This window comes from Trichechus manatus, unplaced genomic scaffold, assembly GCF_000243295.1.
Source record: "Trichechus manatus latirostris isolate Lorelei unplaced genomic scaffold, TriManLat1.0 scaffold00122, whole genome shotgun sequence".
In the NCBI taxonomy this organism is placed as follows: Eukaryota; Metazoa; Chordata; class Mammalia; order Sirenia; family Trichechidae; genus Trichechus; species Trichechus manatus.
In genome coordinates, this window is record NW_004444058.1 from 3,985,262 (window position 1) to 4,010,897 (window position 25,636).

The 25,636-nt window shown below is 55.7% G+C and overlaps 1 protein-coding gene across 2 annotated transcripts; it reads left to right on the plus strand.

Moving 5' to 3' along the window:
• The first annotated feature begins 321 nt into the window (after positions 1 to 321).
• Positions 322 to 25,636, plus strand: MAU2 (MAU2 sister chromatid cohesion factor). Of its 2 annotated transcripts, none has more exons than XM_023738739.1 (19): positions 322 to 596; positions 9,929 to 9,946; positions 10,253 to 10,318; positions 10,869 to 10,964; positions 12,266 to 12,360; positions 13,953 to 13,980; positions 14,255 to 14,410; positions 15,428 to 15,574; positions 15,642 to 15,732; positions 16,475 to 16,578; positions 16,801 to 16,878; positions 16,959 to 17,024; positions 18,363 to 18,446; positions 19,337 to 19,386; positions 19,522 to 19,599; positions 19,761 to 19,872; positions 22,985 to 23,075; positions 23,333 to 23,460; positions 23,578 to 23,652. In XM_023738739.1, exons 1-19 carry the CDS (start codon positions 324 to 326, stop codon positions 23,650 to 23,652), a joined length of 1,836 nt encoding a protein of 611 aa, XP_023594507.1. In that variant the 5' UTR covers positions 322 to 323. The 2 variants fall into 2 exon arrangements, with proteins under 2 accessions (XP_023594507.1, XP_004384420.1); XM_004384363.2 differs by having other exon boundaries at positions 324 to 596; positions 18,363 to 18,449; positions 23,578 to 25,636.

Sequence of the window (25,636 nt, forward strand, 5' to 3'; positions counted from 1 at the left end):
GGAGGGGCTGTTATGTCGCGCGTGGCATGATAGGAGATGTAGTCCACGTCGGTGAGCCCCGCCCCACCGCTGCGTGGATGCCCGGGGTCTTCCCTCAAGGACCATAGCCTACGTCTACAGGCGATGTCTGGTCTCAGTTCCGCTAACCAGAGGGCGTCACCTTTTCTCACACCTCTCCGGAGCCGTGTCCATCCCAAATACAAACATTATCTTAAAATGATCTGCGTGGCAGCCTCTCGCGAGAGCTGCGAGCCCTCCCGGCCCCGCCCTTCGGGCCTGCTTCCGCCTCCCTGTGGCGGCCGCTTGTTGTTGTGGAGGCCAAAATGGCGGCTCAGGCGGCGGCGGCAGCCCAGGCGGCGGCCCAGGCGGCGCAGGCCGAGGCGGCCGAGTCGTGGTACTTGGCGCTCTTGGGCTTCGCCGAGCACTTCCGCACCTCCAGCCCGCCCAAGATCCGCCTGTGCGTGCACTGTCTGCAGGCCGTGTTCCCCTTCAAGCCGCCGCAGCGCATCGAGGCCCGCACGCACCTGCAGCTCGGCTCCGTGCTCTATCACCACACCAAGAACAGCGAGCAGGCGCGCAGCCATCTAGAGAAGGCGGTGAGCGCGGGCCGGGTTGCGAGGGCGGGGCAAGGGGGCTGGGCTGATGGGCCGCGCCCCGGGTGGGCGGGGGGCTTCTAGCCGCCCCTCCGGGACCATAGGGCGCGACCCTTGTACAAGCCGCGCGACCCCCACCCGCCTCTGCTGGACCCCGACGCTGGCAGCCTCCCAGGGGGCCTGAGGGTCTCCCCCCCACCCCATCATTTCCCGTCTCTGGTGACGGCCTTATTCCCCGGATCCTCCTCAGGGGTCGCGAAGTATTTTCAGACTACTCCAAGGGTTGCCTCCTATCTGGAGCGACAGGGTTCCCAAGAGTTCCCACGTCGTCAGGCTCCCATGCGGACCCACCCCCATCCCCTCGTTGGCGGCGATAGACCCACCCCCGTGGGTTCTGCAGCTTCCAGACTTGGAGGTTAAGCCCGGGAGCATCAGCCTGGACGCTACCCCCCGAAGTGAATTGAGGTTGGGGAAGGTCAAGCAGGGGGCCGAGGTGACAGTCCAGGCATCCATCCCCTGGGAATCTGGGGTCTGGACCCAGGAGGGCGTGCCCTCCTGGACTCGGAAGTCTGGCTCCTCATGGTGTCTAGAGGGTCTTGTGCCCTCGTCTGTGTTGCTGGATGTCAGAGATGGAGAGAAGTCTAGGAGCTGGTAGCTTGCAGTCTTATAATAAAAACCAAAAAAAAAAAAAAAAACCACGTTGCACCGAGTCAATCCCGACTCATGGGGACCCCATGTGTTACAGAGTAGAACTGCTCCATGGGATTTTCTTGGCACCGCTGGGTGGATTCAGATCACCAACCTTTAGGTTAGTAGTCGAGTGCAAACCATTTGTGCCACCCAGGGACCTTTGCAATCCTATGAGGATTTGGAATTAGGGGGCTGGGATCCAGGACCCCTCCATGTTACTGCCTTACAGACGGGAGACTTGCAGCACCTGCCTTTCTCTCTTTCTCCATCCACAGTCCATCCTCTACCTTGGGCAGCGCTCATCTTCATCTTGACTTGTAGGATCTCCATGCTTTGAAGCACGTGGGAATGCAGCTGTCACTCTGGACAGCCCTTCCATCAGCTTTTTGACTTCACTCCTCTTGGACCTGTGTCTCTCGTTGCCTCTCCCACTTACCCAGCTTTGGTCTGCTTAGAGAAGGAGAGGCTTTGTGACTAGAATTCTCTCAGGTCATAAAACCTTACTGATTTGGGGTGAATCCCAGCTTACCCACTGCTGGCAGTGCGTTGCCTTTGGGAGGAGATGGTTGGAAGGGCACTTTAGTCACCACCTGACCCAACTTCTTTGTTTCAGGAATGAGGAAATTTGCTGGCCCAGACAAGTGAAGTGATTCACCCAAAGCTGCACGGCGAGTTATTAACCCAACTGGGCCCAAACCTAGGCTTAAAGTCTCCAGGTTGCATGCCATCCATCAGAATGGTTTCTGTGTTAGTTGTCATTGAGTAGACTCTGACTCATGGCTACCCCATGTGTTTCAGAGTAGAATCATGCCCCATAGAGTTTTCAAAGGCTATGATCTTTCAGAAGCAGATTGCCAGGCCTTTCTCCTGAAGCACCTCTGGATGGGTTTGAACTGCCAACCTTTTGGCTAGAGGTGGGTGCTTAACCGTTTGCACCACCCAGTGACTCCTGAGGTAGTGATGTAAGAACCATGAAAATACCAGGCCAGTGTGAGAGAGTGGAGCTGACATGAGAGCTATTTTTGGCGAGGGTGCTGAGGGATCCACTATTTGTGGGAGTGACACTTGAGTAGAGGCTTGAATGGATGAGCGGCACACCAGAGAGCTTCTCAGGACATTTACTGTGGATGGTGGCTGCAGGGCACCCGCTGCAGAATGGGTGACAGCACCCGTCATGTTGGGATCTCCCAGCGCTGTGATGAGACAGCCTTCAGGAGTGGGGGCTAGAGGTTGTGACTGCCCGGTGCACAGCCAGCCCCTTCAATGGATGTGCTGGTTCGGAATGCTCCACCTTCCTAGGTTAAAACAAATTCCACTGCTCCTATCTTGTGTCTCCTTGTGCTGGTTGGCCCGTTTCCGGCCCTGGTCACAATCATCCATTTCATGCCCCAGCCCTGTCTGGAAGAAGCAATCATGCCTCAGTTGCTCCCTTTGTGCCGCTTGGCCTTTGTACCCATAATTTAAGCCCTATCCCTGTGAGGTGCCTTCCTTGGTTCTGCTGAACCCTGAATCTCGTGCATCCTCACAAGCCACACTCCTCTTCACACCTCACGCTGACTTTATGCTTGGATGTCACGTTCCCAGTTCTTCCCCACTGGAAATTTGTCTGGATTCCAGCTAAGGTGACATTCTCCTCCAGGCGGTTTTCTTCCTTCAACCACTTAGTGACCCCTTTGTCTTACAACACGGGCTTTATTCTTTATCAATGGAGCATTTCCCCCAAATCAGGCCACTATCAGCTCTTTCCCTTTCCTTTCTCAGAGCCACTGGACAAAAAATCATATGTCCTCCCTTCAGAAGTGGTTTGCTGGTTTGTAGATCTGAAGAGCAAATGACCAAAGAGATTCCAATTTTTTTTCAAGGAGCTGGCACAGAATAACCTAAAAAAAAATTTTTTTTTTTAAAGGTAAACGACTCTTGAGGATTTTGAGACTGTTTTTTCCTTGACCATTCCCCTGCTCTTCTTCACTGGACTAATTTTCTCTAACTCATTGCTTGTTGTTATTAGTTGCCATTGAGTTGGCTCCGACTCATGGATATCCCATGCACAACAGAACAAAACACTGCCCGGTCATGTACCATCTTCATGAGCCTTGGTATGCTCAAGTTCATTGTTGCAGGCACTGTGTATTTCGAGTGCCTTCCAACCTGGGGGCTCATCTCCTAGCACTATATTGGGCAGTGTTCCGTTGTGCTCCATATGGTTTTCATAGGCTAATTTTCACAAGTAGATCTCCAGGCCTTTCTTCCTAGTCTGTCTTAGTTTGGAAGCTCCGTTGAAACCTGTCCACTGTGGTTGTCCCTGCTGGTATTTGAAATACTGGTGGCACAGCTTCCAGCATCACAGCAACATGCAAGCCACCACAGGACAACAAACTAGCAGATGGGTGGTAGTAACTTATTAGTACTATATATAAAACGTTTGATTGCTTTCTGAACTAAATACTGTATTCAGAATCCTGTTGTTTTTGTAGTCTTTTACTTTCTTTCTGGGAGATCCTGATCTCCTTGGTAATTATATTTTTATATCAGGTTAGTCTTTTTTTTCCTTTTATTTGCTTAAGTCAGTGTCTGTAAGAGCCTCTTCAACCACATTTGCCTGTCACAGGCTACTGAGAAGGATCGTTTAACACCCTACCCATCTGTTTCATCCCACCTCCTGACTTTGCAAGAAGGGAGAAAGAATTATCTGCTGAGTGTTCCCTCAGCCAGGACTTGTTTCTCTTTGTCTGAGTCATGGCCATGGGTTCCCTAGGACCCCCCCCCACCACCACCACCACTGGATCGTTCCTGGGTCGCCTCAGCATTCGTGCGCCATTACAGTGCACATGAAAGCTTATCTGAGAGCCTTCCAGCTCCACTGTTGTTTGGATAGCTACTTGGGTGTGTTGTCAGAACCCAGCTGTTCTGTGGCTTCTTTTTTCTTCAATTGTGCTTTAAGTGAAAGTTTACAGTTCAAGTTAGTTTCTCATACAAAAATTTGTACATACATTGTTATGTGACCTTAGTTGTTTTTCCTATAATGTAACAGCACACTCCTCCTTTCTGCCCCGGATTTCCCATGTCCATTCAACCAGACCCTGTCCCTTTTTGCCTTGTCATCTTGCCTCCAGACAGGAGCAGCCCATTTAGTGTCATGTATCTACTTGAGTTAAGAAGCACACTCTTCACGAGTATCGTTTTATGTCTTGTAGTCCAGTCTAATCTATGTGAAGAGTTGGCTTCGGGAATGGTTTCAGTTCTGGGCTAACAGAGTCCAGGGGCCATGTCTTCTGGGGTCCCTCCAGTCTCAGTCAGACCATTAAGTCTGGTCTTTTTACTAGAATTTGAGTTCTGCACCCCACTTTTCTCCTGCTCTATCAGGGACTCTGTTGCGTTCCCTGTCAGGGTAGTCATTGGTGGTAGCTGGGCACCATCTAATTCTTCTGGTCTCAGGCTGATGGAGTGTCTGGTTTATGTGCCCCTTTCTGTCTCTTGGGCTAATACTTTTCTTGTGGCTTTGGTGTTCTTCATTCTCCTTTGCTCCGGGTGGGTTGGGACTAACTGATGCATCTTAGATGGCCGCTTGCTAGCTTTTGAGATCACAGACACCACTCACCAAAATGGGATGCAGAATGTTTTCTTAATAAACTTTGTTATGCCAGTTGACCTAGATGTCTCCTGAAACCATGGTCCTCAGACCCCGGCCCCTGCTACTCTGTCCCTCGAAGTATTTGGTTGTATTCAGGAAACTTCTTAGCTTTGGTTTAGTCCAGGTGTGCTGACTTCCAGTTCTGGGGCTTCTTGAACCCACAGTTCATGATGACGAGGGGCTGCTTCTCCCATAAACCTCCTGGCTGGAGGGTCTGTAAGCCACTTTGCAGGCTTGTCAGTGTATCCTTTTTTTTTTTTTTTTTTAATTAGTTCTTCCCTTATCATGTGTTCTCCTTGTCTTGGGGGCATTTATCTTGTTTTCATGTCTGTCTTTCAAGTAGACAACGCCATCTCAGCCATTTGCATGTCTGCTATGGAATCAAGACACTATGCACTGTTCCTGTAAACTTTCATCTAAAGTACAATAAAAAAAAAAAAATTAAAAAAAGACACTAGGCGCATTTGGGCTTAGGTGTTTATATGTTTCCTTTTAATTCGCTTACTCTTGATCTCATTTCCTTTTGTCCCTTGGCCCTGGAAAGTGCATTCTCCTCCTCAGATTTTCCTGATTTGAAAGTCACCAGGAAGTAATGCTACTTCTCTGGGATTCTCTGTTCACTGCCTTCTGTGATCCAGACAGCTGTTTGTCGTGTCAGTGCTGCCTCTGTCCTCTCTGTGTTTGGAGTGAGGCTGCTTCTACTGGCCTGACTTAGAATTGTTGTTGCTATTAGCTGCCGTCAAGTCATTTCCAACTCATGGCAACCTCGTGTAGAGGTAGAACTGTGCTCCGTAGGGTTTTTAAGGCTATGACCTTTCAGAAGCAGATCACCAGGCCCTTCTTCCAAAATGCCTCCAGTTGGAACTGCTGACCTTCCAGCTAGTAGTCAAGTGCTTAACTGCTTGTGCTACCCAGGGACTCCCTGACTTAAAGAGTGTCTTAGGCATCCAGTAGTGCTCTAACAGAAATACCACAAGTGGATGGCTTTAACAAAGAGAAATTTATTTTCTCACAGTAAAGTAGGCTACAAGTCCAAATTCAGGACGTCAGCTCCAGGGGAAGGTTTCCTCTCCCTGTCGGCCTTCTCATCAGTGTCCCCCCGGACTAGGAGCTTCTCCGCATGGGGACCCCGGGTCCAAAGGACACGCTCTGCTCCTGGCACTGCTTTCTTGGTGGTATGAGGTCCCCCACTTTCTGCTTGCTTCCCTTTCCTTTTATCTCTTGCAAGATAAAAGGTGGTGCAGGCAACACCCCAGGGAAACTTCCTTTACATTGAATCAGGGATGTGACCTTAGTGAAGGTGTTACAGTTCCATTCTAATCCTCTTCAGCATAAAATTACAATCACAAAATGGAGGACAACCACACAATACTTGGAATCATGGCCCAGCCAAATTGATCCACACATTTTAGGGGGAACACAATTCAATCCATGACAGAGAGCAACTCCAAATCATGCTGCTCAGCCTCTTGTTAGTCCTCCTTTCAGATTTAGTGTGAGGGTCTATGGTGCATTTTACAGTGAGTGGTTTAATGCCCCCCTTTCCTTTCTTAAGGCCCAAGAAGCCAATCCTAAGCCTAGCCACCTTACCCAGCAGAGGCAGAGCAGTGTCCTTCTTCAGGGTCCCTGAAGGCGTCCCCATTGCCAGAGCGTTTTCATGGGGCAGTAACCCTGCCTCCCCCTGCTTTCAGTTCCATCTCCTCACACTCACTGTCCTAACCCTCAGACTTGGGCACATGAGGCCTTTTAACCTCCACCCTCCTTCCTGGGGTCCCATTTTCCCTGTTTGAGCCTGAGAATTGCTATGGTGTCACCAGGACCTTCCTGCTGTGTAGCGTGCCACATTACACACCTATGAGGTGGCCCACTTCCTGCCCATTGGGGACACCGTGAAGCCACCAGCATGCCCAGAGAGAGGCAGGCAGGCTCAGACCCCTGGAGCTCGTGCCCCCAAGGCTACATGCCCACCCAGGGAAGTCTTGATCGGTGACTATTTTATACGCATTTTTGTGGAATAAAAACCTGATTTTTAAAAAAGCCGCCTTGGTTTCAAGGTGCCAGCAGCTTTGAGACACGCTTAGCCTGAGCCCAACAGGCACGAGGGCGCTGCTCTGGCCCTCCCGCCCCCTGAGAGGCCAGGGTCACCTGTGCGCACCCTAAGCACCCTGAGGGGATTAGGGTCACCTCTGTGCACCCTTGGAAGACTTGAGGGGAACAGGATCACCTGTCATGCCCTGACAGTTCCGAGAGGTTTGGGGTTATCTGTGCATGCCCTGAGGGGACTGGGGTCACCTGTCACACCCTGAGAGTCCTGAGGGGACTGTGGTCACCTGTGCACTCACTGAGAGCCTTGTGGTGACCCAGAGACCTCTGGGGTCGTTCTCATTCCTGCCGCACCCTGGAAGCCACGTGCTGCAAAGTGAAAACCACACGAAATGGCAGCAATCTGGGACAGAGTCCTATGTCCCTTATTTACGCCCCTCACTTGTAAGATGGATACGTTTTCTGAACCGAGAAATGGGATGGAGAGATTGTTTCTCTGACTTGTGACTTTATCGTAAAATCTTACAAAGAAGCAATGCAAAGCCTCTTGGCAGGTGTCTGACCAACAGTCTTGGGGGATGATGGGCTTGGGCTAACCCAGGATCATCCTGGAACTGCAGGACAATGCTGCGGACAGCTCAGGATGTCACCGGCACTAGCCACCCAGTCAGGAAGCTGTGACCTTTAGGGGCTTGTGTTTCAAAGGGAGAAGCCTCAGGCAGGTGGAAGCCCTCATTTCCCAGTGATAGAAGGTAAACCTGTTTACCTGGCAGGTGTTCACAGAGCACCTGTTCCAGGGCAGAGGATCACACCTTGGGGCTTTATCTAATGACCCCCTCGTCTGGGCTCAGAGTGGGAGACACATATGGGAGAGGTGCAGTCAGAGGCGTGGGCAGTGGACGTCACAGCTGGAAGGCCATGGGACCTCAGCTCTGCATCTGGGCAGGGAGGGGAGCCAGGCTTAGAGCTGCTCAGCTTATACAGGGGGTCTATAACCAAGCCAGGTACCATGGCCCCAGGTCTGCACTGCACATTCCCTGGTGCCAGCATATGAGGCCTTCTGGAAGGTTGGGCCTTGAGACTTGGACGAGTCACTCCTAGTCTTGTCTGGGGTCATAAAGGGCCTCTGCCTTCTCGGGGAGAGGTGATTCTTCCACTGCGTTTGAGAAAGTGAAGGGACTGTTAGGAGACATACTTGCTCAGAAGAAGTGTCCGTGGGTCAGGAGGAAGCCAGGCTCTGCTGATGTCTACTGAGTAGATGTTAATTTCTCAGAACCTCAGAAGGAAGAGGAGCACAAAGCTATTGCGATAAGGAGAAATCAGCCGGCCCTCATAGGACAGAGCTCACGGACACAGGCAAAGCTTCGTAAGGAGGAGGGCATGGCTGTGCTCCTGAGGCCGCAGACGGCGGTGTGCGTCCTCTGAAGCCCACCATCATGGCTGTCACAGCTCCATGCTGGGCAGGGGCGCACCACTGGCCACAGACCTGAAATGAGAGTCCCCTCTGTCTCCTCTTCGCATATCTCTGTGGGGATGGCATCAGCTGCACAGCCAAACCCACGGTGTCGCTAGGTCTGGCTTGGGCATCAGCAGCACAGCCGGACTTACAGTGTCCCCAAGACTGACTCTGCCGGCCATGGGTGGGTGGGTCTTTTACAGCCCATCTTGTCCCTATGCTGTGCTCAGGGCTGCTTAAAGCCAGCTCTGGTGTAGAGGGTGCTTTCTCATGTGCCTTGGGCTCTCTCTGTACTTTGTGCTCTAATGGATACCCATCAGGACTGGTCTGCCCAAAGGAGGCCCCCCCAGCTCCCTTTTCTGGCCACAGCCCCTTCCAGGATGCAGCCCCTGGTTCCTCTCCTGTGTGCATTCCTGACCCAAACCTCAAGTCAGCTTCTCAATGAGCCCTATCCTCACCCAGGGGGGCTGGGCAGACTCCAGGGGTGGTGTTGGGGAGGTTCTGACTCATAGCCAGGGGTGTAAGCCATGGTGAGACCCGTTGGTCTCCCAGCCCCACCCCCCAGCACCAGAACCTCCCCATCTGCACACAGGCCTCTCATCTGTTGGGTCTTTATCACCATGTCTTTGCTACTCCGTTTTCCTGGGTAGCCCACCCACACACACACATTTATCTGTGCTCCCCCCAGATGCTGGGGCAATCGGTTCTTCCCTTTGTCTCTGTGTCCACCTTCCAGCTATGCCCAGGGCTCTGTCAGGTGAGGGATTGGCCGACATAGGATGGGTGAGGTGTGGGGCCTGACTGCCCACACAGCAAGCCATGTGCACGCATAGGACCTTCTCTGGGATATACATCCTTCAGGTGGAGCACTGGTCATCCAGAGAGAGGGCGTGGGGAGTGCAGGCCTCAGCCATCCCCACCCCCCACTGGCTGTGACGCTCCCTGTCGTTGTGATGCTCTTCCTACCTCAGGACTCTGCCCACGCTGCTCCTGCTAGCAACTCCTCCCTCCTCTCCTCAGGCCCCCAGACCCAAACAGACCCCCTTGGCACACTCTCCCGGCTGTCACTGGTTGCTTGTATCGGGTCTGAGAAAGCCTGTCTTCTCTACCAGGTTGTTGCCCTGTTGCAGCCCACACTTAGGGAATGAGAGTGCAGGAACTGGGCCAGACCACCCCCGAGCTCCTTCTCATCTGGAGCTGTCTCAGGGTGGGAGGGGGTCTCTACTGGCCCCTTGCTCAAGCGGGAGCTCCAGCAGGCAAGGGGTGGGTGCCTGGTGGACAGGGAGGCAAGCACTCATCCTCACTCCCTGAGGTGTCACCCAGGTTGTCTGTAGCTTCAATTCCAGCCCCTTAGTAGGAAGGAGGCATGCCCTCATAGGCAGAGCTGGCGCCCTTGCCTCCACAGAGCACCTGGTTGCCTCTGGTGGCAGCAAAGTGTGTGTCCACCTCAGAGTGGAGCCAGGCCAGGCGCTGGCAGCATGGCTGAGAACTAATCTTTTTCTATTTCTCTTTCAGTGGTTGATATCACAGCAAGTATCCTTTTCTTGGTTGGGTACAAGAACATGTTGTACACCTGGGTCCACCAGATAATGCACTGCATGTTTGGCCTTGCCCACTGGGCCAGCCAGAGCATCCCAGCCTGCCCAAGGCTGCCCATCAAGGCCGGTGGTGTTGCCGGCAGCTTGCTCAGCTTCCGGCTTTCGCAAGCCCCAGACACTGATGCAGGTGTAGACTCTGAGTTCAGGGACCTAGCAGTGCAGGTCACCTCACAGGGACCCCACGCTGTGCCCTTTATACCAACGTCTGTTCAGCTTGCGTTTCCTTAACCAGACCTCACAGGTCCCTCAGTTTGAGGATGTCAAGTTTGAAGCAGCGAGTCTCTTGTCTGAATTGTACTGTCAGGAGGTAAGAATATGTGCTAAGGTTGCCAGAAGCAAAGCACCTCTGTTCCCTGGTAGGGAAGGCCCAGCAGCAAGCCAGAGCTCTCCAATGTTTTAAGACCTCAGGGTACCTTGCATCAGGGTGTGGGAAGCTCTCTGCTGAAGTTCACAGCCCAAAGGCTACTTCCTGTACCCTCTCAACTTGGTTCCTGGTTTCAGCTGTAACTGAAAGTCGCCCTGTCTTTCTTCAAACAAGAACACACACAGGGTGGCTTGGGCGGCACCTTTGTGGTTGCAGAGTGAGAACAATGGGAACTGTCAACCTGATTTGACCATTCATGATTTTGAACTGAAATCAGTGAGGCTGGATGTGAAGTTATTTTAAGAGTGATGCAAAAACCTTCCAGCCGACGAGTCTAATAACATACCTCACTCTTTTTTGATGAAGTAATCTGTCAGCCCAGGAGCTGCTGATGGCGTGCAGTGGCGGCCACCAGGCACTGGAAGCTGTGTGAGGGGTCTCAGCTGGCCTGCTACATGTCGTTTCCTCCCCAAACTCCAGTCTTTCCTTTCAGAATTCTGTAGATGCAGCAAAGCCCCTCCTGAGGAAGGCGATCCAGATCTCGCAGCAGACACCATACTGGCACTGCCGCCTGCTCTTCCAGCTCGCCGTGAGTGCCGGGGCCAGGGTGCACAGGGACCAGGGCACAGGGGGACCAGGGGGGCAGGACCATTGGTGTTGGGCCTGAGGAGAGAGCCCTCAGCCTCCATCCTTGGGCCCAGAGCTCTGTGGCACTCAGGCGACTGCTCAAGGGCGACGGGGATCCCCATGGATGCCAAGGTCTTCACTTCCCCTCCCTCCCAGCCACTCCACGGGGCCTGGGCTCATTACGCTATGGGCATCTTCTCCAGAGCTGTGTGTTTTAAGAGCTGCACTGAGGGCCCACCTGAGTGAGACCGAGATTCCCAGAGCCCCATACACAAGTTGCGCGTGGAGCTGCTAGCACTCCGAGGTGCTGGGCCTCGGGTTTCTTAAGAGGGGACCCGTGACCAGGGAGGAAGGGCGTGTGCGCAAAGTGAGGGATCGGCTGTCTTGGCTCTGCCACACTCCCCATGGTCTCCCTTGGGCACCCTTTTCTGGTGGCCTACAACTCCTCTGCCACCCCTACTAGAAACTGTCAGGCCCTGCTCCTGCCCCCAAACTGGCTGGCCCTCCATGACAGGCCTGACACCTGCCTGTCACCTCAGCTAGTGGACCCTGGGCTGGGATGCCCACACCAGGGGACCCCTTGCCCCAGTTGATCTGGCTCCCTGGGTTCCAGTGGACTCCCAGGGCCATTCCTGCACCACATCCCACGCCTGCCCTGGCCTTAGTGATGCCCAGGGCCCTGGGTCTGTGCCTACACCACCTCACGCAATTCTCGCACGCACCTTTGTGCCGAGTGCAAGAGGAGCACTGGGCCACAGGGTGGGCTGCCTGCTGAAGGCCGAGGTGTTGGTGAATACAAGGGGATGCTCAGTGCTCGGCCACACCACTGCCCACCCTGTCCACCTCTGGTCCCTACCGTGGCTGCATCTCTGCTCCACTGCAGGAGGCAAGCATGGGTCTCCCTCCACCCTCAGCCTTGTTGTAGGTCCAGGATCCCCTGGGGTACTGCTGCTCCTCTGGCTGCGGGGGATGACCGGCTGCCACAACGACCCCGAGGGGCGCACGCCTTTAAGCACGTACCACTGGCCCTGTGCGCCATTGGGTGTGGTGATGTACACTGTAGGCGAGCAAGAGTTCTGGGCCTAAAGCAGTTAGCACTGAGGAGACCATTTGGTTGATGCAGCTCAGAGCTTACACTGAGGGGGTTTGCTTCGACACAGGAGGGGGTGCAGTTTCTTGCTGACAGCGGTCACCTCGAGGCTGTCAGGTGTTCTGTGTGAAGCAGAGCTCCTGAAAGCCAAGGTCTCTGTCCTCTCCTTTCAGCAACTGCACACGCTGGAGAAGGACCTGGTGTCGGCCTGCGACCTACTGGGTGTGGGGGCTGAGTACGCCCGCGTGGTGGGGTCTGAGTATACACGGTATGCACCCTCCACTCTTCCTCCTCACTCCTGGAAGACAGACAGACAGGCATTTCAGTGTGAGATGAGAGGCATGCAGATGGACTTTGCACGAGGCCTTCCACCCATAGGTTCTTAGAGTAGACGAGTTTGACGTGGGCTCTGATGGTGAGGCGTGGCTGGTGTGCTTCACATGCTGGGACCTGCCACATTTCTAGCGTCTCTGTAACTAAATGACTCGCAAACAGTGTGCTGTGCTGCCTGCGTTGTCATGTAGATGTATCCACAGTGGGAGCAGTGTTCTGGGGTGTGCAGCCCTGGTGGCTTCGCCAGTGTCTGTAAATGATCTCAGGGGACACAGTGCAGGGCACTGCACAGGGGATGCCAAAGGGCTTCCACACGCAGAGCAAGAGGAAGAGGGAGGACGTTCCTATTGTGCACAGAACTGCTTAGACTGGAAGCCAGTGGCCCCGGTAAAGGGGAAGGGTCGGGTTGGAAGCCGGCTGGTGTTAACTGTGCATGCTCCGTGAGGGCCTCCTGCCTCTTTTTCTCTCAAATAGAAAAGTCCTCTGAGGTGGGCAGCTCAAGCAGTGCTGCCTTTATTCTGTGTGCGCTGGGGTCCTAGGTGGGGGTCTGTCCACAAAGGATCTCTGTGTAAGTAAAGGTGGGGCAGAGACCGCCCCAGGGCCCATGGGCCTCCTGCTCTGAGTGCAGCGCCCTGGAGCTGGCCTGTCAGTGGAACGCGGACAACGTGGTCTCTGCATCCTTCCCCAAGCAGCCCTCGATAGCCTGAACCCTGAACCTCTGCATGTGCCGGGTGTGAGGGGGCATAGGCAGTTGAGGGGGGCACATCATTGTCCTCTGCGAACTGCTCTGTATATGTATGTGGAGAACACCTTGCGTAGTGGACCTGGAAGGACGAGGGGCCAGGGAGGTGCAGCCATCTGCCCAGGGACACGTGGTGGCCAGCACAACCAGTCAGCGCAGCAAGGTGGCAGAGTTTGGGGTAGACAGGATGCGGGGGGGCCTGTCTGCAGCACAACTACCCAAGTCCCATGAAGGCACTGAAGCACCCGCATGGCCAGGGGAGGCAGCGCCACTGGGTCCCACTCTCATTACTTGTACTGTTTCCCAAACTTTTCTCGATGTTCTTTTGTGTTATTGTGTCTGTTGCTGATGGAAGCAGCGGGTGCTTACGTGGAAAGTGCAAGGAGGTTTAAAAGGGACAACAGACGTCTCCCCAACCTGCCCCCCTCCCACGAGGACAGAGATAGTGGGCAGTGTGGTGGCTGCTGGCCTGGTGGAGCCTCACGGGTCATCCCTTAGTTCCCGGAAGACCCTGAGTGAGACCAGGGCTGGTCACAGGCAGGAAAGGGAGGCGCAGGGGGCTGTGGCAAGGCGAGGTTAGAGCCCACAGGGAGGGTCTAACTGTGCAAAGAAAGCGAATAAAGACAAAACAGCACAAAACTCAGGAGTCCCATAGACAGTGCCAGCCTCCTTGGTGAAAAGCGGGGTCTGCTCTCACCCATGTTAGATTCCTGTGTGTGTTGGGGGCACAGTGGTCCTGGAGGCTGTGTCCTCCCTGGGCCTGATTTCCTGTCACTCTCTTCCAGGGCGCTGTTCCTGCTCAGCAAAGGGATGGTAAGTGAGTCTGGTCACAGCTGCAGGCATGGCTGACACCACGGAGGTGAGGGCAAGGTCCCTGCCTACTGCCTGGGTTCAGAGTTGAGGTTCAGGCTCTAGGGGGTGGTTGTGCAGGGGAGGAATGGGGCTTGGAGCCCACGGGCCCAGTTCTGTCTGGTTTTGCCCCTCCAAGCCCATGATCTGGGCAGTGGCTCCTCCTCTTTGAGCCCCACCTGTACCGTGGCACAGCACCCTCCCCACATGGGGCCCCAGGACATGTACATTCCCCTAGCTGCTGCTGATGGAGCGAAAGCTGCAGGAGGTCCACCCGCTGCTGACGCTGTGTGGGCAGATCGTCGAGAACTGGCAGGGGAACCCTATCCAGAAGGAGTCACTTCGGGTCTTCTTCCTGGTGCTGCAAGTGACCCACTACCTGGATGCTGGGCAGGTGTGTGCTACCCCGAGCATGGGGTCAGGCTGCTGCTGGGTCTGGGGGCTACTTCGTAGGGGAGCGGACACCACAGAGTGCCCTCAGCGTTGGTGTCCACTGGCTGCCCTGTCCATCCCCGGGGCCTTGGCACACATTGCGCCCTCTTGGACTACCCTATTTGTCACAGATGTGTCTGTCGTCTGGGCTTCCCTATGCTCAGCCATGCTCTCTCTGTTGCCTTTTCCTCGTTTGTCTGGTGACAACTGCAGGTCTAGGGCAGGGGTTGGTGTGGTCAGTGTGTCAAAGTCCAAGCCATCGTCATCTGCGTGGTTGTGAGAGGCTTATTCTTAGCACTTAGACCACGTGAGGGGCTGCCTGCCTGTGGACTAGCCACATGCATCCTTCCCCCGTGGTTCGAGGCCACGTTCTGTGCCCTCATGGGTGCTGTGTGGGACTCAAGTGTTCTGTGGGCTGTGGGGCCTCAGGCAAGGGCTCCTTTCATGAGGAGTCTAGTCTGCACAAACTGCGTCACCTGCAGGAGTCTGGGCTGAGAGGCCTTTTCTTGCCCCTGAGGCCAACCCCCAGCTCCTGGCCAAGGCCTGCATGGGCTCTGTGGGGATGGTTCTCCCATGCTTCTGTGTTATGCCATGGCCTGGCTGGGCAGGCAGATGCGTTCCTGCGAGGCTGACCCACTTGGGGCTGGGGGTTCCTGCAAGAGGTAGGACACAGCAAAGAACAGGGTAGGGGGCTCCTGGGCAGAGGGATTGGGGAGCCAGGGAGGAAAGGTAGAGAGACCTGATGAGCACCATGTGAGGGCTGGGCTCCTCCTGAGAGGCGCTGGGCAGGGAGCTCAGTGGGGTAGTCATCTAGCAGCTCAGGTGTGGGGTTTAGGTGCAGGATTAGGTAGGTGCAGGCTTAGGTGTAGGTTCAGGTGTACACAGTTCAGGTGTACAGTTCAGGTGTAGGGCTCAGGTGTGCTGGTCTTGATGCACGTATCTCAGCTGTCGGCTCAGGTGTGCCCTGCACCTTGCCCAGGTGAAGAGTGTGAAGCCGTGCCTGAAGCAGCTGCAGCAGTGTATCCAAACCATCTCCACGCTGCATGACGATGAGATCCTGCCCAGCAACCCTGCCGACCTCTTCCACTGGCTGCCCAAGGAGCACATGTGCGTGCTCGTCTACCTGGTGAGTGCCGTCCAGCCTGCGGGCACAGATGCGCAGGCCCCCGTAACGCCACCTGTTCTTGTCACAGGTGACCGTGATGCACTCCATGCAGGCTGGCTACCTGGAGAAGGCACAGAAATATACAGACAAGGCCCTCATGCAGCTTGAGAAGCTCAAGAGTGAGTCAGCAGCATACTGCACCCTGGAGGTGTCCTGGCTGCGTGTCCCTGTGGGGGCTGAGTGGGGCAGCATCTGAGGGGGCACCGGGCATCCCTGCTTGGTGGGTAAGTGGGATTTCTAGAGCAGGCAGCAGTCGCTTTTGCTCTTTATTGCTGGTGTTGTAAAATTGGCGGGGTCCAGGCCAAGGCGAGGGTCTCTGGGAGCTGGGGGCTCTTGCGGACTCCACAGCTGCCTAACGCCATCCTGTGGAGCCAGAGGAACCATGCTACCGTGGGGCCCTGTAGACACCGTGCCCCAGTCTCCTGTGAGCACTTGGGGAAATGCTCAGAGCCCAAGAACTGGTGGGAGGAAAACCTAAACCCCTTGGTCAGTCAGCTGTTGGGCTCGAGCAGCAGACACCAAGGGGCTGCGGTCCCTCCCAAGGTCTCACTTGCTGCCTGCAGCCTTAGCCATCTCAGACCTTGTGTCCTGAGCGCTGGGCAAGAGTGAGGGAGGACCGTCCAGGCACCCCACATTTTCTGGAAATGGGGACGTGATTCCTCCTTGGTGAGGGTCATCAGGGGGCCTGAGTTGGGAGTGGGATAGGGGCAGGAGAGCCACGTGGGCAGGGTCTGCAGGCAGGATATGGGGCAGAGGTGTCCAAGGCTGGTGGGAAGCCCACCAGCCCCCATACCGTCCCCGTTATCACCCTTACGCCTGCCCCACACTCATCTTGTGCCGCCCCGCCTCCTCTCCTCCCAGTGCTCGACTGCAGCCCTATCCTGTCCTCCTTCCAAGTGATCCTGCTGGAGCACATCATCATGTGCCGGCTCGTCACGGGGCACAAGGCCACTGCTCTGCAGGAGGTGGGCCTGGGGGCAGCAGGGATAAGCTGGGCCTTAGGGCATCACCTAGGAAATTGGGTCACCCTTCCATGGGCACTTCGACTAAAGGACGGCCGCATCCCCAGAACTTGCATGCTCAGGGTGGGGGTCGCCTAACGACAACCCTCCATCCCACTCCTTCCTGAGCAGGCAGGTATGGGGAAGGCCAGCTCATGTGATGCCATTTCCCTTCCCCCCCACCAGATCTCCCAGGTCTGCCAGCTGTGCCAGCAGTCCCCGCGGCTCTTCTCTAACCATGCAGCGCAGCTACACACGCTGCTGGTGAGTGCAGCCACCCACCTTGCCCCGGCGAGATCTAGAATGTCCATGGTTGGGTTCTAACATGCAGTCCCCGCTTCCAGGGCCTGTACTGCGTCTCAGTGAATTGCATGGACAATGCGGAGGCCCAGTTCACCACAGCCCTGCGGGTAAGGGGCAGGCGCGGGGGACAGCAGTAACAGTGCTGGGGTCATCCATGCCATGCAGTGGTAGGCATGGCATGTTCGTGGGTCAGGCCTCATGCTGGTCATGGCAGGAACACACTGTTCTCCTGGGGCTTTCCTTGGAGGGACCCGTGCTGGGTCTGTGTGTACCAGGGACGGCTCGAAGTGCTTCTTTCCCTCTGAGACGGGGCTTGGACATGGTGGTGGTGACACCCAGCACTCAAGGGGGTGGAGGTAGAGGACATGACCAGGGAGGCAGGTGTGGTGGGACTCCAGGGCCACCGCACAGACGGGCCAGGCTCCACCAGGGCTGCCTGCTTAGCCCTTACACCTGCCGGCTAATGCGGGACACTGCTCAGCTGGAAGCCTGGGTCTTCTAAGTGGGCTCGGGACACTTGCCCAAAGCTATCCCGTGGTGAGGGCCAGAGCTGGGGCTCAACTGGGTCTGCCCAGCCCCACACCAGCCACATAACCTGGGGACAGTGAGGGCACCTCATTTGGCTGGAGGAGGGGGGTTTCCCTCCCGCCACAAGACTGCAACCCACAGTGAGCTGGGACCACTGGGGCACCATCCGCTGTGTGCTCTGACCACTGGACCAAGTGTTGTGGCTAGGCCCATAGAGAGGCCTGAATGTCTGCCTCTTGTACAGCTCAGAGCCCCTTCACCCATGGTCCTCTGTATGACTAGGTGCTGCCATCCCCACCACTGGCCAGGGTTGGGGGCTTTAGGCCCTGTGGTGCAGGCTACACAGCCAGTGTGGGTCCCTCCGTGGCCCCTCCTTTTGCACTCTTCCCCCCGATGGGTCTGCACCACCTGCCTCAGCCGAACCAGTACCCTCCATGCCTGCCCTGCCCTCAGCTCCTAGGTTGAGTCATGGCCATTCCTTGCCCTTCAGTATCTGGTTTGTGCCGTCCGCCCTGGTCATGCCTGCGGCTCCCAGGTGCCTCGTGACTGTTCCCTGCCCTCTTTTGTCTGCTCCCACAAGTGGCTGCAGCTGCTCTCATCACACCGCACCCCCCCACCACCAAGATCCCCTGTGGTGTGCACCCCCAGGGTGCCCAGGCCAGCTCCCTGAGGCCACGCAGACAGGTGTGAGGGGCAGCACCTCCACAGCCCTGTCAGGAGGTGGTGCAGCCATGGGAAGAGCCGCCAGGACCATCAGAGGAGCCTGTCCTGATGGGGGAATCAGGCGGCTGGTTTCTGGGCTTCTCACTTTCTGAATACAGCTGGTGGTTTTGTGATGAGAAGTTAACACTGTGTTGTGGTGCGTCAGGAGGCTTGTCTGCAAAGGACAGATGCTTGTTAGCCATGTCTTTCTCCAGCTCACCAACCACCAGGAGCTGTGGGCCTTCATTGTCACCAACCTGGCGAGTGTATACATCCGGGAAGGAAACAGGCACCAAGAGGTAGTAGGTGACATGCTTCGTGTTTGCTGCCTCTCGACCTCCTCCTGTATAGGCTGTCCCGGCGTAGCAGGCTCAGCAAGGCCCAGGCATTGGGCGTGAGGGCGGCCTCCAGGTGGGAGGAGCCCCACTGAAGACAGTGCCATGTCCACCCAGGGCTGCTGCTGTGCTTTGGGGAGTTGGCAAGGCCACAGGGCCTCAGTGCTCAGGGCAGGGAGCACCCTGGGCCTAGGCTGGACAACGGCCATGATGGCCAGCCCTGGGGGAGGGGGAGACACCCAGGATCCCCCTCCCAGGCTGCATGTGCTCACACAAGTTTTTACACCAACACTGGCCACAACCTGTGCCCTCTCTTAACCTGGAGTCCCCTTCCTCCCGTAGGGTCCCCCCTCCAACTCTGCACCACTCTCCAGTCCTGGGGTCCCTCCCTCCATCCTCCAGCCCTAGAGTTCCCCCTTCAGCCCTGCACCACCCTCAGCCCTGGGGGTCCCCCCTCCAGCCCTGGGGTCCCCCCTCCAGAGCACCCAGATGTGACTTCCTATCACCTGTGGCCCTCTCTTCTGGGCCTCAGTCTCCTGTCTGCCACCCAGGCATCTACTCCATAGAGGCTGCCCCCTTGTGGACCCCTCTTCATGTTCGTCCCCCAGCCCCCCATGCAGTAGCCAAAGGACTCCCAAAGCACCAGTCACAACACCCATCGGCCTCCCGGGCTCCTCGTCCCCTCCAGATAGAACCTCAGCCTACAGGCCTCAGGTCCCCTCTGCTCTTTTGGGTGCATGACTCCATTTCGGGTACAGCACTTGGGTTCCACACCACTGGGAAATCTGTCAGATCTTGGGCAGAATGCACCACGTTCAGAATCTCCACACCCTGACTGGCTTTTCCACCCCTAGCTGTACAGTCTGCTGGAGAGGATCAACCCAGACCACAGCTTCCCTGTCAGGTACACCACAGCCTCCTGCCCTTTGCTCTAGGGGCGGAGTGTCCAGGGCACCCCCTCCTTCTGGACCATCGGTGGGCTGCAGCCCCCTCACCCACCCCATAGAACAGGCCTGACATTCTGTTTCCTCCTCCCCAGCTCCCACTGCCTCCGGGCGGCTGCCTTCTACGTACGTGGGCTCTTCTCTTTCTTCCAGGGGCGCTACAATGAGGCCAAGTGAGTGCCACGTGTCTGTTGTCCATCCTCCCCCCCATCCCCCTTCCCACCCTCCAGGCTGCCCCTAGCCTCAGGGCCCTGTCCCACCTGCTGAGGCTTGTGGCCTCAAGGCTGCTGGGAAGGGGTCCTGGAGGAGGCTCAGCACCTGTCCCCTTGCATAGGCGGTTCCTGCGGGAAACTCTGAAGATGTCCAACGCAGAGGACCTGAACCGGCTGACGGCCTGCTCCCTGGTGCTGCTGGGCCACATCTTCTATGTGCTGGGGAACCACAGAGTAAGTGACTGCTGAGCCATGGTGCACCCTCAAGGGTCTCCCCCAAACCCCCCATGACAGGCTCCCTCAGGGAATCTCCCCAAAGCCCCCCCAATTCCTGCCTTCCTACAGGGGGCAGGGACAGGCAGGGCTCCAAATGCAGAGTAGCTGGGACCCTGTGGCCCCAGCAAACTTGGTTTTGAATCCTACCCTGACACCTGTACACCTGTCCCCCTGCCCTCCCCCCATTCTGTTGATCAGAGGCCAATGATGGGTAGGACCAACTATCTCACTTTCAGGTCTCTGCTCTGCCTCAGGATGCCATTCCCCCACCCTCAGCTGTAAAGTTACAGTGAACCAGAAAGATAGCCAGAACAGGAAAAATTACAGGTCAAAGCCCTGCTGGGAACTTAATCTTCCTTTTAAAGAACAAGGGCAGGGTATGTGTTGCATAGCAACCAAATTTGTCTTTTTTTTTTTTTTTAAAAGTTGTTGTGCTTTAAGTGAAAGTTTACAATTCAAGTTAGTCTCTTATACAAAAATTTATACACACATTGTTATGTGACCCTGGTTGCTCTCCCTGTACTGTAACAGCACACTCCTCCTTTCTACCCCGGATTTCCCAAGTCCATTCAAACAGCTCCTGACCCTCTTTGCCTTCTCATCTCGCTTCTGGACAGGAGCTGCCCATTTAGTCTCATGTGTCTACTTGAGCTAAAAAGCACACTCTTCACAAATACCATTTTATGTTCTATAGTCCAGTCTAATCTGTTTGAAGAGTTGGCCTCGGGAATGGTTTTAGTTTTGGGCTAACAGAGAGTCTGGGGGCCATGTCTTCTGGGGTCCCTCCAGTCTCAGTCAAACCATTTAGTCTGGTCTTTGTACTAGAATTTGAGTTCTGTACCCTACTTTTCTCCTACTCCATCAGGAACTCTCTCTTGTGTTCCCTGTCAGGGCGGTCATTGGTGGTAGCCGGGCACCATCTAGTTCTTCTGGTCTCAGGCTGATGAAGTCTCTGATTTATGTGCCCCTTTCTGTCTCTTGGGCTAATACTCTCCTTGTGTCTTTGGTGTTCTTCATCTTCCTTTGCTCCAGGTGGATTGGGACCAACTGATGCATCTTAGATGGCCGTTCGCTAGCTTTTAAGACCCCAGATGCCCCTCACCAAAGTGGGATGCAGAACATTTCTTAATAAACTTTGTTATGCCAGTTGACCTGGATGTCCCCTGAAACCATGGTCCCCAGACCCCCGCCCCTACTACTCTGTCCCTTGAGGTGTTTGATTGTATTCAGGAAACTTCTTAGCTTTTGTTTAGTCCAGTTGTGCTGACTTCCCCTGTAGTGTGTGAGCAACCAAATCTCTTGCTCTCAGATTTTGAGCACAATCCAAAGCAGTGCTGCCCCACTTAAAAGAGGGCAGTTGATGATGCCACTTTGAAGTGTGTTGCTCTCCTACAGTGCTGCCAATAATCCAAATTCACACATCAGGCTTATGAAAGGGCTCACTGTGCCTCTTCTGAGTCTTCCATTCTCGGGCTTCAACTGTTATTTTTCCTATTTTGGGTACTGTGCCGAATCTGCCAAATTGTAAAACTTCAGGTCTGTTCCTGTTTTCCTACGTCGGCAATGACTGAACCAGTTCAAACTGGTTTGAAGCCCTGCTTTCCGAAACCTTCACACCAGAGCCATCCCTGGTTCCCCTCCCCTAAACCATCACATCTCTGGGTGTCCCATATCCAGGTCCCCTGTTGGAGTGTGTGTAGCCACCTACTTAGTCATTCCTCTACTTCATGGGCCTTGGGTTTGTTAAAGAAGGCATTGCAGCATATGTCTTATGTGTCATATGTGTGTTATAGAAACTCAGAGAGCAGAGGAGACCCCACTGCCTGTCCCCATGCAGGTGTAGGATGGGTGCCGTCCTGGGTTTGGTGGCCGTGTGGTTCTGTCCTTCCTTTCTGCGTCATCAGCGCTCTTAATGGCAGCAGGAGTTTGAAAGTTGCGTTATGTCCTGTCGAAGTTTCCTGGGACAGATCCCTCAGGGCACACGTCCCTGAGCACAGGGAGGACCATTTGTCCCTTCCTGGGACTCCCCCTCCCTTTGGCTTCCAGACAGCGGGGCCACTGTGCCACAGCCTGGGCCTACATGAGCCTAAGGAGCTGGGAGGAGCATTCTCCCCATTCTCCTCTGCATGCTGAGGCTTGGTGGTGTTTTAAAAAGCTGTACAACCAGGAGCCAGCCTAGGGGAGGACACATGAAGTTGTTGGTTTTGTGTCTCTAGTGACGATGTGCCTCCCCACGAAGCCATGGTTATCCCAAAGCTGGGGCACAGAAGTTGGTTTGAAGGGTTGTGTCTCTGCATGATGAGTTCCCAAGCTATGGGGCTTCAGTGTGCGGGCTTCTCCAAGTGTCGCCCTGGACCTCTCATCCCTGGGCCAGCGGTGAGGATTAGAGCTTTGTGGTCCCTGACCAGGCAACCTAGGCAGTACAGAGCCCCTCCCCAGTCCAGAGGTCCAAGGGCAGCCTGTGCAGGGCCTCATGGCAGAGGTGGGGGGATGCTGGGAGCAGGAGGGCAAAGCACCTTGCCCCACTCCGAAGAGGCCCTGAGGCACCAGGCCAGGAGCGGGTCCACGGTTCTTGGTGCCTCATCCGAGAGTTGCTGCACGTGGGGGTGGCCCCACCAAGGAGCCCTGATGTGAGAAAGTCCCATCTTGCCTTTGTTTCCTCATCGAACCTGCAAGCAGCCTCCAAGTCCCCCATGGTGCTTGTTGGAAGTGCAGGTTCTGCCCCTCCCAGCTCTGCTGGCCCCGGGACCCCTGAATCTGCATTTCTGCCATCCTCCTGATTGGGGCCCAGAGCTGACTCGCCAGTGCCTGTGTCAGAGGCATGGAATCACCCAGGTGCTCAGGGGGGCTGTGAAGGGGGCACTGCGGGAGCATGGGGTGCGAGTGACTTATGCTTCCTGAGTGGTTGGGGAGTGCTTCAGAGAGAAGGGCCATTTGGGGTGGGCTCTAAAAAAGGAATAGGAATTTGCTGGCAGCAGCAGGAAGACAGCCCACACTGGGCTCAGTGGGTGTGTCCCAGGCTGCTGCCACCTCTGGCCCACTCAGTCCCTTCACCACTATGGTTTGACAGGAGAGTAACAACATGGTAGTGCCCGCCATGCAGCTGGCCAGCAAGATCCCTGACATGTCAGTACAGCTGTGGTCATCAGCCCTGCTCAGAGGTGAGTGTGGCAGTGGCCCCTCCTCCCGGCCCTCCCCGGGTACATTGGTGCTAGGCAGAGCCCATGGGAATGACCTGTCCAAGGGTGATGTGCTGGGGAGGGGGTGACATGCCTGGAGGGGTTGACATGGAGGGGTATGACATGCTCAGGAGATGATGTGTCGGGGCGGAGGGTGATGCGCCTGGGAGGTGACATGCCCAGGAGATGATGTGCCCAGGGAGGGACGAGCTGGGTGTGTGTGATGTGCCTACCCCCAGACCTGAACAAAGCCTGTGGGAATGCCATGGATGCACATGAGGCTGCCCAGATGCACCAGAACTTCTCGCAGCAGCTGCTCCAGGACCACATTGAGGCCTGCAGCCTCCCAGAGCACAACCTCATCACGGTATGGGTGGGGCTGGGAGGGGGCCTCTGGGAGTTCCCGGGTCATCTGACTGGGCGTGGGGAGTGGGGCCTGCCGGACCTCACTTATGTGCCTCCTTCCCCCACCCCCACCCCGCAGTGGACGGACGGCCCACCCCCTGTGCAGTTCCAGGCCCAGAATGGACCCAACACCAGCCTGGCCAGCCTCCTGTGAGGCTGGTCCTGGGATGGCCCTGACGTAACCCTGCCGGCCCAGAGTTGCTCTTTCCAGGCATGGTGTGGGCACCGTCTTCTGTTTGGGGCCAGGCCCCATGCGCCTTGCTGGAAGGACAGTGGAAAGCTTACCACCCACCCTGGGGCTGTGGTGTGTGTATCAGGTCGGAGCCACCCTGGTAGTGGACACTGAACACATTCCCCTTCTCTACGTTGAATCACGTCGAATCCAGCCCACCAGGAAGCAGAGCTGGTGTGGGGCATGGCCCTCTGTACAGGTGGTGACCTCCACTTTGACGGCGCAGGGCCCTCACAGTTCATGCAGGCAGTGTCCAGAGCCATGGCTTCAGCTCAAATTGAAAATTTGGAGGGAAAAAAGTGACAACTCATGGAGGGGACAGTGCATGTCCACTGCAACGCTTGTCCCAGCCTCTCTGCATCCACCCGATGGCCATGGCCACTGCCCAGCGGCCCTCTAAGGACTCGCATTTCCAGATGCCATCAGCTTTGTGTTCGGGGATATATGTGTCTAGATGTGTGTATGTATGCGCATGTGTGTGCAAGTGTGGGCTAGGGACACGGAGCTGGAGCAGGGCTTCCAGCCTGGAATGAGAGGCCTTTCCTCTCAGCAGCTCTGTGGTCCCCTCTTGAGAAGAAGGGCGCCCCCTACTTCCCTGCCCCACAGGGTGTCCCAGAGCTGGTCACAGGCACTCTGCCGGCCTCAGACAGCTGGCCAGCCATACACCCTGTCTGGTTGTCCAGAAGGCACCCCAGCAGGCATTGGTAACCAGGCTATGCAGCCGCATCCTGTTCCCAGCACCCCCAGCACGCAAGGCGGGCAGTCTGGCTCACTGACTGGCTTGCTGACTGGGATCTCAGCACACCTGTGCTGTGAGGCTGCCACTTCAAGTATCCGTCTGTGCCAAGAATGTGGGGACTTCCTGAGTCTGTGTTCCAGTCTGGGGGCCTGGCCATGCCTTAGCCTCGCAGGGACCCTGTCCCTGCATCACCTTGGGTTGCCTCAGGAGCCCCTGGCCTGTCTTCCTCCCAAGCCTTGTCCTCTGCCCAGTCCCACCAGAACGGAGCCCCTTGAGGGAGCCCCCGGCCCCTGCATCCCCTGGCCAGGCCCAGCTACATGGCTTCTCAGCCCCGCATCTGCTCAATCACGTTGTTCATCATGTTCGTCTGCATATTTATTAAGCCTTTCTCTGCTGATACGATGTTTGTGTTAGAGCAATTGGAATAAGAACCTCACAGCTTAACACCTGCCCTGGTGTTTGCTTTTAGTGACCACCCTGTTTTCTGTGTATATGTGAAGTTAAGGATAAAACCGTAAGTTACAGTAAGAATCCAGTACCCGATATTTAATGTTTCACTCTGTGGAAGCCAAACCACGTTGTGAGCGCATGTGTGCACTTGTGTGTGCATGTTAACGTGTGCACTTGTGTGTTTGTGTGTGTGCTTGTGCGTGTGTGTGCACAGTCTTTGAACCTTCCTTCACAGTAGCATCTTTGATTACATAAATCTTTTGATTACTACTTTTTTTGTGAGTCCATCTGGGCAGCGGCCGGTGAATTTCAGGACGCTGACCAGACTTTGGTGCCACCTTGTGGTGAACGCGTGCTCGACCTCTCTTGCGCTCCCAGGGTCCGTCTGCTTCCCTCCCAGGGAACGGGCAGAGGACCCGGAACTGCTGCGCCGCATGGATGGCTCCTTGTCTCTCAGTTTCGTTAAGAGTTTTAATAATGAGCGTGTGTGGTGTGATGTCTTTTCATGGGTTTGTAGTATTTGATTTTAGCAGCCTGTAACTTCAGCTGGTGCTTTTAATCAGGAAGAGAACTAGATACAAAACACTGTTCATAAGCGTAACCGTACAGCACAGCCCCACCTGTGGGTCTCCTGTCTATCCAGAGTAAAGTAACTTGGCAGGAGCTTCGTGTTTTTGTGCTTGTACCTTCCCCCTCCCGCGTGACCCGGTGGGCAGG

What these genes read in the sequence shown, in the direction of transcription:
- MAU2 (XM_004384363.2), top strand. Translation starts at nt 324, where the DNA reads ATGGCGGCTCAGGCGGCGGCGGCAGCCCAGGCGGCGGCCCAGGCGGCG. An exon ending in ACTACCTGGATGCTGGGCAG is followed by an intron (nt 14,411 to 15,427) that starts GTGTGTGCTACC and finishes CACCTTGCCCAG; the next exon opens with GTGAAGAGTGTGAAGCCGTG. An exon ending in GTCATCAGCCCTGCTCAGAG is followed by an intron (nt 23,076 to 23,332) that starts GTGAGTGTGGCA and finishes GCCTACCCCCAG; the next exon opens with ACCTGAACAAAGCCTGTGGG.